The 11,115-nt window shown below is 39.2% G+C and overlaps 1 protein-coding gene across 1 annotated transcript in view; it reads right to left on the minus strand.

Moving 5' to 3' along the window:
• Positions 1–11,115, minus strand: part of dnah1 (dynein, axonemal, heavy chain 1) — a 32,852-nt gene that overhangs the window by 8,540 nt on the left and 13,197 nt on the right. Inside the window, 27 exon segments of the mRNA XM_016267359.1 lie at positions 128–259; positions 461–652; positions 873–1,040; positions 2,019–2,210; positions 2,317–2,502; positions 2,614–2,724; positions 2,807–2,998; positions 3,072–3,243; positions 3,452–3,660; positions 4,028–4,163; positions 4,817–5,013; positions 5,718–5,945; positions 6,039–6,217; positions 6,457–6,486; positions 6,634–6,807; positions 7,050–7,207; positions 7,308–7,468; positions 7,558–7,698; positions 7,829–7,936; positions 8,098–8,256; positions 8,333–8,452; positions 8,636–8,830; positions 8,926–9,103; positions 9,923–10,077; positions 10,184–10,275; positions 10,485–10,671; positions 10,818–10,904. Coding sequence (XP_016122845.1) covers positions 128–259; positions 461–652; positions 873–1,040; positions 2,019–2,210; positions 2,317–2,502; positions 2,614–2,724; positions 2,807–2,998; positions 3,072–3,243; positions 3,452–3,660; positions 4,028–4,163; positions 4,817–5,013; positions 5,718–5,945; positions 6,039–6,217; positions 6,457–6,486; positions 6,634–6,807; positions 7,050–7,207; positions 7,308–7,468; positions 7,558–7,698; positions 7,829–7,936; positions 8,098–8,256; positions 8,333–8,452; positions 8,636–8,830; positions 8,926–9,103; positions 9,923–10,077; positions 10,184–10,275; positions 10,485–10,671; positions 10,818–10,904 — 4,239 coding nt within the window.

Below are 11,115 nucleotides of genomic sequence, written 5' to 3' on the forward strand. Positions count from 1 at the left end.
TAGGGTGAAATATGATCTGATTTCGAACAGTGTTTGTAAACAACCACCCTCATAATTAACTCAATCACATATTCAAACATCATTCCACCCAATATGCATTTTCTCTGCCGCACTCCCACACACTCACAGTGAAGGGTCCGAGGTAAGCTACGTATCCTGCAGCGAGCAGCACATCTCCTGCCACGTTATTCACCATGTACTCCAGCTGCTGAACGGTCTCTCTCCAGCGCACCTTCTCATCAGCCAGTCCACCAATCAGCTGCCACACACAACAACATCCTGTGTCTGAACCACCATGTGCTCAATATAAACTCAAAGTATAGCAAACTTCTACAAAACATATTCACAAGTCATCTATTTCATACTGATGCAAATCAGGCTGGCATGATAAAGTGGTAAGTTTGACAGGCCAATGTCCCAGTGAAATAAATGCAAAATGAAATAGTTTTTCTCCACTCACCTTATCTGCACGGATCAATCTGTTCTCACACAGTTGACATTTGGCATCTAGCTCGTCTCTCTTGGTCAGGCATTCATGATACTTGGCCTGCAGTGTAGCAATGCCCTCCTCTACAGCTGCTAGTTTCTCCTTCGCATCATCCAGAATGCGTTGTGTTACATCCAGATCCTCCTGAGCTTCCTGCAAGGCTTGCTGCTCACACGCACACATAGAAATGAATTAATATAATTATTAAATTAGCCTCAGTTTTGGTCTGTTCACAAAAACTTCAACATGCTGCTGAACAGCTTTAGGCAGAAAAGTGCTTAAAATGTTGTAATTACAGACAGATATAAAAAAAAAAAAAGGGAATGAACACTGAAGGAGATTTAAGCTAAACAATGGATTTAGCAGAAAGGAATCAAGCTCCTACCCGTTTGGGCTCTACAGCTCTGGCCACAAAATGGTACACATGCATTGCTCGCACCCACTGACAGATGGAAGTACAGGCTTTGGACACCTTGGCAATTGAGTCAGTCTGGAACTCTGGGTTGTCAATGTAAGGCTGCACTAGTTTGATCACAGAATCTGGGATGTTGTCCTGTGGGATAAAAGACCAGAGCAATGGAAATTATACACTTCGGGCTTAAATGTTTCAGTTAATATTTATAATGCCATGAAGATTTTGAATTTGTACTAAAAATCGTACAATGTTTGGGCTCTGTAAAATTTTTAATCTTTTTCAAACAAACCAAAGACTTTTATGCTCATCAAAACGGCATTTATTTGATATAAAATACAGTTAAAAGAGTAATATTGTGAAATATTATTACAATTTAAAATAATTGTTTTCAACTTTAATATATTTTAAAATGAAATTAATTTCTGTGACTGCAAAGCTGAATTCTCAGCGGCTATTAACCCAGTGTCACATTATGCTTCAGAAATCATTCTGAATGATTCTAAAACTAATCATATCTGATTTCGGGCACAAGAAACATTTCTTATTATCATCAGTGTACATTAACATTTATTTTATACTAAGTACAGTTCAAATCTATTAACATATTTATTGACATATCGCTTGAAACTTACTGATGTAGCATTTGGACCAATCAGACACACATTTGTTCATTAGATTAACAAATAATCACAGACCCGTCACCCAATAAACATACTGGGTGCCAGCATGTCTGGGAACGACCGCAGGCCCCTGGTTACCATGGCAACCAGGACCCCTCAGCCAGATCAGATAAACTTTTACGACCTAAAAGTATGTAGAGAAAATCAACTCTTACTCAAGTCTCTCTAAAACAGACACATAATGCCCATAAAAATGGACTCTTTTTCAAGTGTTTCAATTTAGCAGACTTTAAGTAGGCCTATACCAGTTTAGAATACTAAAAGTACAATTGCAGGTCATTTTTATTAAGTACATAAATATGTTAATGTATTTGTAGTACAATTCGCATGAAATAAACGTATTTCAAACACATTTTAGTATATTTATTTTCACTAGGGACACAGTAAACAAAAAGGGACATGGTTATATTACCCACATACAAAATCCGCATCTCACCTTGTCAAACTTGAAGAGACCGTCCAGAAATTTTCCTGGATCCTGCAGAAGACCCTTTCCTGCATCCCAGTAGTCATCAACCTTCTCTCCGAGCTTCTCTCCTGCAACTTTCTTGGGTTTGATACCCTTCAGGATACAGACAGCTTCTATAACCAGCTTCACTCCTTGAGGAGGCCTCTGCAGAGCCCGCACCTACAGTATATCAAACACACACACACACACACCTCCTTGTGAGCTGGCATGACCTGAACTTTGTGGTATTTTGGACAGATGTTAACAGAAAATATGATGTATGCACCTCAACGACATCATTCTTTTTCAGCGACTTCAGGCTATTGAGGGCAGCATCCAAAGCAGGAAGCGCTTCATCCAGATCTTTCTGAGCATCATCAGCGATGGCCTGTGCCACACGAGCCTTTTCAGTGGCCTTAGCCTCCTCAGCCTGCACCGCTACACGGGTCTCCTCAGCTACCACTGTATCTTCCTACACACACACACACACACACATATATATCTCAGGCAACAAAAATCAATCTGGAATTTTATTCATTCATGTTTGCCTTCCTAACTTTTTTATTTTTGCTGTTTTATTCACTTTTATTTTCTCCATGGTGATCACAGTGTCCTTGGCTGCTTCCTCCAGCTGAGGCCTCATCATCTCCAACTCTTCCTGCATCTTGCTCACATCCTCTGCTGTACTCAGCAGCTACACACATACACGTACAATCATAAACATGTTTGTAGATCATGTAGAATGTGTAGGAAGAATAAGCCATTTCCTAAATCACCTTATCCAGGCCTGTTTTCATTCTCTGTCGAGCGCTGTGTAGCTCCTGCTTCTTCTGGCCAATCAGAGATGAGAAGATGCTGAGGAGCTCCAGGTAACTCTTAGGAGTGACGTAGTTGTGGCGGGAAAGTTCAGCCAAGTACTGCTCACACTTCCTGGACACCATTTGATGGATCTCAACACACATCAGTGCCTGTAAAGAGAGACAACAGGTCAGTTTTACGATCTTGTATACACTTACACATGCATCACACACTTTTACTGACCAGGCTTTGGATGGCCGTAGGGCTGGCCTCCAGTTCTGGAAGCTCATTGAGGAAAGATGTTGCTACAGACTGTAGTGCCTCCTGTGGCCATGCGCTGAACCAGTCAATTGTGCAGCAGTTGACCAGTGAGGGGAACTGCCTGAGGCGAGCCCGGAACACTTCCCCTACTGGACTGTAGATGGAGACAGAGAACAGAGGTCTTGAGACTCAGTTTCCAACTGTTTACTGTATGTTTCAAGCTGAAATATTATGGCATATCATTCTAACAAATGGGACAACAGACGAAAAAAATCTAGCTTTACACTAGATCTCTGCAACAGTTCTGAACAGTGTATTTGTAGCATTGAAGTATCAACAGAAGTATTAATATAAAGATAAACCTCATGCAGAGAACAGTGTGGATGTTGCTACGGACTCTTTTGATGTAGGCTGCCATGAGGTTTGCTTTTGTGGGCTGCTGGCCCATGTCCTGAACCACAGGTTTCATGGCAGTCAGGATCCGTTCCTGCTCCTCTGAAGTATAAAGATTGGGCACATCGCCGGAGTTCAGGATGCTATTCACATCCTCCAGGAAAGATTCACTCTTAATCTGAAAACCGGCAGGTAAGACAGAAGAAATGTGTTAAAGACTTGAACAGCAAGTTGTTGTGTGTTTGTGTCAATGTGATTTTCCTGCAAATACTGTAAATCTTTTAGGAACATAGGAAGATTTCTAAAGGATCATGTGACACTGAAGACAGGAGCAATGGCTGCTGAAAATTCAGCTTTGCCATCACAGGAATAAATTACATTTTAAAATTATTACTGTGTTTACTATTTCTGATCAAATAAAAACAGCTTTAGTGAGCATAAGAGACTTCTTTAATAAACATCAACAATAAAAATCTTATGATTCCAACCTTTCGAACATTATATCTGGTATATAATGTGAAAATGTTTATAATCTGTGAACTCACCTGTGTATCTACAAACAGGAAGGTGATTTGCACATTCTGCAGACCAGCCTTTAGCATGATGCTTTTGATGTCCTCTCTCCACTCTAGGAAGCCATAATTCTTGGAGAGTTCAATCTGGAAGCACTCATATTCAGATCTGACAATATAAGGACAGTCACCATCAGAAAATCTGTGTTCAACTGAAGCCACAGATGAGGTCTTTAATTTGGTCTATCACTCTTGGATGGTTTCCAAATGGACATATGAATGAATGACTGAATGTTCAACATGATGCTGGGATATAATAGCAGGATTTATACTGTAATCATTTCTTTGTGGGTGGCCATGTATAAAGACATTTTCAAACATATTAACTAAAGTTTAAGATCTGTCTAGTGCTTACTTTCAGATGTTGCCCCTTAAACACATTCTAGCAATAACTTGAAAAAAAAACATGTTTTCCTTGTGTATAAATACTGTGTCTATTGTCAAATGATGTGTTTGTATTATATATGTCAGTTTATTAGATGTGTTCAAATAGTTGGTACTTGGAACATTGCTCGCGTATGTGTTCAAGGCATGACATAATAATTCTTTTCAGTTCTACATGGGTGGCAGAGCAAAAAGTTTACAGGCAAGGATCATTTTAACAAAAGTATTGATGTCAAAATTGTTAAGGTTTAAACAGTTTCAATTCGGTGGGTCAGTGTAACTTCTGGTTTTGATAAAATAAAACCTTATTCAACTGACTCACATTAGTGATGCTAATTATATTTTAAGGGTTCAGCATAACAACTCTTTAGCTCTCACATGTGTGTCGCAAGCCTGGTAAGTGACTGGCGTCCACTGCCACCAACTCCTAACAGCAAAGCGTTCCCCAGGGGCTGGCGCAGGATACGGCTGATACGACACACATGCTGTATGGCGTCCATGAACAGCACCAGCTTCATCTTAGTGGTGCTGGTCTGGTTATAATCATCCATGTACTCCTCCATCACACTGGCCAGCTGTATTAGTGGATACAGAACAAGACTTAAAAAAAACCCTTTTGATTCAAAAAACAACTATTTTATGCTAAATACTTGCCAAGGCAAGCAAAATGCCAAAAAATAAAGACGTTATATTTTAACAATGAGTGGCTGCCCAAACAAAAGTCTGATCCAGGATTATTATTGTAAAGAAAAAAAATCACTTGAAATAAAATGAACATGAACTGAAATGAAATATATAAAAAAAATCAACTTATTTTATTTCAGCTGGCTGCCAAGGCAACAGTTCTAATTTTCGTTTAAAGTACTAAAACAGTTGCAATAAATAAACTAAAAACAAAATCTTAATAAACTCACTATATATACATGCATATATACATACACACACACACACACACACACACATATATATATATATATATATGTATGTATATTTGATATCAAAAGTTTTCATCAAAGTTGTCCTAAAACAAAAACAATACCCGTTCTTGTCTTAGGACAACTTTGATGAACTTTTTTGATCCACTTCAAATGTTGACTACTTTATATACTGTATATACTCTAATAGTATATCACTCAAAATAAAATAACACAGAAATGCAGAATGGGGAATGGACACAGAAATGTAGTATCCACACAACTTGAGGCATTATTGATATGTGTAGCAGCCAAGCACCACTAACATGTAACCGAATCAATACAAGGCAATATAAGCCTTGTACCTTTTCTACATCTTCAATCAGCCGGTAGACCTTGACAGCCCCTGGGAACATGAAGTCCCCATATAGGACTGGCTGGTACGGGACCACCTCCTCAATCTTGCACCCAAACTCCTGTATGTGAGTGTGGAGGAGTTGGTCAAACCACTTCCTGTCCTCATTGCTGACCAGTCGATCCTGGAACACCCTGCAGCTCTCATGATACCAAAGCTGCAATAGCTGTATTTTATTCTGAGTAAACAGAGATGATACAAAAGATTTTATTAAGATTTGAATAGATAACACATGAAATATCTAAAAAAAACTGAGACTTAATGGTGGTACCTCTATTTTCCCAGCCTCTGCCATCAGGATGCCCTGGAAGACTTTTGAGAGGTCCCTTAGGTTGAACGTATAGTGGGATTTAGCAGGTGTGGGTAGGAGAGCAGAGGTAAGAGTGGAGTACACCCTGATGGTTGCATCTACTAGTGGCTCATTGAATGGTTTAATTTCTGGAAATTTCTCTAGAAATCATAGACGCAAAATTAGTTTGTGTGAGAAAATCCATTTAGCAAGTGAGACATATACAGTATAAGCTCAATATTTCTCATTACAGAAATATATTAGTAAATAACTTATTAGTATATTAGTATAACTTATATTTGTAAATATCAATAAGAAATGTGACATTTAGTGGTTTAGTCTTTCTCTTCGTTCTGTCTGTCTGTCTATCTTTCTGTTTCTCTCCCTGTATCAAGCTTACTGCCTGGGTCCTTTTTACTCATATTTCCATCTGTAAAAAAAATAAATAAAATAAACAAATCAAAACATCAATAACATCATTTAAAATGTTACCAAAGCTTATGACAGATGTTTCCTGTTGAAAACCCACATTGAAATACATTCATATCTAGATGCCCACATGATGACTGTCACTCACCCATCCAGCTCCCCAGGATGGTGGAAAAGATCTTCTTCTTGCTGATGTCCTCCATTTCAGTGAAGGACAGGAAGTTGAAGTGGCGTGTGAAGCGTTGAGTGATGGGGTTCCTGCCGCCACCAGGAGGGCCCATGGCACACGCAAAGTTTATGTCAACAATGTTTTTTAAGGTGCCTGTTAAACACCGAGGATGAATCAGAGTTTGTACAAAGTATTTTTGTGCACTATCATTCAGGAATGCTGCTTAATATGTTTGTGGAAACCATGGACTCTTTGATTAACAGAATGACCAAAACAACATAATTTATGTGAAATAGAAACCTTTCTGTCGCTTTTGCTCACTTTAATGCATCTTTGTTGAATAAAAGCATTAATTTCTTTAAAAAAAACAGATCAACCCAACTTTTTAAACACACCTATCTGTTTTCTGTCATACCAGCCTCCGTGATCCATCCACTGGCGCAGCAGTTCAATGGGAGGCTGAGCTCCATATGTTTCCAGCATGGGCATGTTCAGATCATCAATAAAGAAAATAAAATATTTTCCCAAAGGAGGCCCAAACACACCTTTACGTCTGCAAGTAAGATTTGTGTATATACTAAAAATCTAGTAATATGTACAGAGAAAAAATGTATCAGTAACAGACTGATGAGAGGAAGAGACAGTGGAAGAACCTTCTGTCAAGTTTGCTGTCGATATAGTCTTGAGTCTGGTTGGCTGAGGTGCGAGCAGAGAACATTAGGAAGTGAGTGATGTATTCAGCAGGCATGTTCTTGAGAAGCTTGTCTGATATGGTCAGGGTCTTTCCTGTGCCAGTTGGCCCAATGCACAAGACCTGACAAATCAAAAGAGGAAACAAGCTTAGCAGCACATGCATATGACATTAAGTTAGCTGCATGTAGACTGAAAGTCAAAACTACCCACAGGCTTCTTATTGGAAAGCAGCATGTCTGTCAGGAAGGACATGCGAACAGTGTCGACTGTGGGCACAATGATGTCAGAGTAGCTAGTTTCTGGGGTGATGACCACTTTCTGTGCATATTTCATCCAATTGACCCATTGAACCTGAAGCATTTGAATAATCAAATGAATGAATGTTTATTGTATCATTTGAAAATGATTTCATTTCTTTTAATCAAAAGTACCTCAAAACTGTTTTGTAAATTAATTTCAATATTCCAGAAAACATTCTCACCTTCCTCTCTTTTCCATCCTCCTCCTCCTCCTCATCAAAACAACTTATTCCTGCATCATCTAAATGGTAATCGTATACTAGTCCCTCCTCAGGGAAACACAAATGGACCTGAAAAACAAACAAACGAGGTTTGCAAAATGCAGCTCTAAACTTACAAAAAAAGCAATACAATTATTTGAATACTCTGTGGCACTTCTGTTTAATTATCTACAGATGTAAATCATTGCTGATAGCACTGAGCTTCATGATAAATTTATGCTACTATTGACCTTTTCTTCAACCATCTTGCTCCTGAGCCATGAACTGAAACGTTGGCAGCTGGCAGCGTCACCTGTAGCTCCAACACTCCATATGAGTGAAAAGATAAACCAGGGCTCAATCAGCTCCTGCAGCCGAGACAGTTTCTCCTGGGAAGGGGGCTTCTTACCCTGACCACACACACAAAACTGAGTTTAGCCATGAATAAATTAGTTTAACCACTGTAATACTAAAAAGTTATTTGACCTCCCGTGGGATGAAGGGCTGAAAGAAACAGTCCATCAGTTTGAGCAGAGAGCAGGTAAGATTGCTGTCCATGGAGGTGATCACCTCCTTCACTGATTTTCTGACAAATTGGATGGAGTCCTGAGGCAGCACATAACAACATCTCAAAACCTTGATAGACAATGAACTACATACCTTACAATATGTTCACTTTTATTTGATCAACATATTTTGATCAGGGTGTAGACTTCATAAACTAAAGTGCTTTTAATTCAATTTACAGTATTTAATTTAAAAATAAAAAAACACTACAGGACCAATCACCTGTAAGAACCTAGTGAAGAGAGAGTTGAGTTGATCTGTGTAGGGCTGAAACATGTCAGGGATCGTGCGGAGCCAACATTCTGTGAATGGAGTCAGACCCAAAATACTGGGCTCAAGATATACCATGCCACAGCGAGAAACCGTGGCAGGAGATGCCACTGCCAAATCCTGCACCTCAAACATCATAGTCATCTCCTGAGGACCAAAAAATTGTCCGAAAAACAAAGAAAATTATTCTAGTTACACAAAGGAGGTACAACACTGAGAGCTATTAGCAGAAATTCTCATACGTCAGAGAGTTTGATGATCTCTCCAGAGCTTAGACACAGTTTCTTGTTGTCATCCAGAACCGTGTTCATGTTCTCAATCCACACAGCATCCACAGGTCCATCAAACATGTACCACTTCTTCTCCTGGTCCATGGAGACAGCTCCATCCCGAATGAGACAAGACAGTATACCATCTGTCCTGTAATTTAACAGTTTGTGTACTTTTAACAACCTGCACAGTCTTTTTTTTTTTTTGTGAGATCTTTAAGGGGGCATCGGATGCCAATTTTCCATAAGTTGGTTTGATTCTTTAGGGTCTTCATGAAATGTCTGCAACATACTTTGGTGAAAATTCCCCAATTGTCGTCTAAAACAATACCTTTGTACCTTGTCAGAAGCAGCTCTGTTCACAGCGATCCATTTTGGTGCATGTCTCTTTAAATGATAATGAGCTACTGCTCACCCCGCCCCTCTCTTCCATTTTTTGTGTATTCAGAAACAAAACAAAAATAAAACTAATCCACTGTGTCCTCAGTGGCTCTGATGTTAGGAGAAAATTAAGGCTCTTATGTTCACTTTTACATCCAACTTCAAAACACCTGCATTGCTTACAAGATATTGTTGTCGCTAAAGCTGCTCTAGCCAGACAAAATGTCAGACAGCGTACAACTGGCTGAGGGCTGAAATATGCTAATATGGGACAGTTCATCAGTGGTTATGGGCGGGGCCTGAGCACTATGACATCATATTGCTCAGAAACTCAAAACGGCTTGATAATTGAGGCTGTTTAGGTTTTTTGGGGATTAAAAAAAGGAGTGAATGGATTTTTATTATTGTAGAGTGGTTGTGTCCACACACTGCTAATATGCAAACACCATGTAAAAGTGAATTTTGCATCCGATTATTCTAAGATTGGATAGTATAAACTCAGGTCAACAAAGCGCAACCAGAGCACTGCCCAGGAGGCTACATCAACCTGTACAGTACTGTTATTACAATAAATCCAGAGTGCACTCACCATTCATGAGTAAGCTGATCAAATTCTCCATAAAGCTGCCCCATAGTGATGGATTTGGGGTTGAGCACGTAGGTCTGTACAGACTCATATACTCCTCCACTAACTGAGGGTTGGCCTTTCAGGGCTGTCATTGCTGCTCCCAGCACTTCATAACACTGTAAGTATGTGAGAGTGTATATAAGCGAATTCCAAAATTAGAATTTGCCATTTTTGTTGCAGCTTGTTAATTTGTGCACTGGTTTGTGTATTAGTGAAGCTTACCTTTGTTTTACCAGAGCCTGATGGTCCTACCAACATTAGACCGTGTCTGACAACAGTGGTCTCATATAATTGAATACACTTGGTTATAAACCCTGCAAGACAAGAAAAACACTAAAAATGAATTTGCTGACTAACCAATTTAGCATTTAATATGACTTTTTTCCCAAAATTATAGTGCTGGAGCAAATAGACATCAAAAATATTTAGAGCTAACTGATAATAATTCTACATAATCAATTCGGTAAGAAATATGATTTGCTATTGTTTTCTTATAAATCACATAATTCTACCGCACACTCACCATCCACATCTTTAAGGCATTTGATTGCACAGACATTCCTGATGGACTCTTCTAGGGTACCATAGTCTATTGGCTCTTCACGGATCTTGGGGAAGAGGTCGGACACAATGCCATTGAAGAGCTTGAGGTCGTCCTGAAGGAACTTTGGTACATTGACATCTCTGATGGCACGCAGGCATATCAGCTCCTGAATAAATCATACAATTCGTTCAGTAGCAGATGGTTTTATATCTGTGGTGCTTAAAGAAGAGATTAAACTGCAGAAAAAAGTTCAATAACTTTTATAGAATACTGCAGAGCAAACATGCATACAAATATTGTGTATCATCAAACCTCATTCATATCAGGATTTTCCCTCTTCAAGTTTCCAGCAGCAGAGATCACAGTTTTTACAGCTCTCATCCCAAAATCATAGTGGTCCTAATTGCAACATGCAACAAAGTGAATTTTACACAAAACAAATAGATGAAGTCTGGATGAACAAGCAGAACAAACAGAAGCAGCAAGCAAAGCCTATTTTTCTTCTTTTTCAGTTTTCTTTTCTGACTGTTTCTATATGAAATCCCCCCCCCCCCCCCCCCCACCCCCCAATACACCATCACACAACAAACCTAAGACCGGAGCGTGTGTT

This window comes from Sinocyclocheilus grahami, unplaced genomic scaffold, assembly GCF_001515645.1.
Source record: "Sinocyclocheilus grahami isolate Dianchi unplaced genomic scaffold, SAMN03320097.WGS_v1.1 scaffold3.1, whole genome shotgun sequence".
Classification (NCBI taxonomy): Eukaryota; Metazoa; Chordata; class Actinopteri; order Cypriniformes; family Cyprinidae; genus Sinocyclocheilus; species Sinocyclocheilus grahami.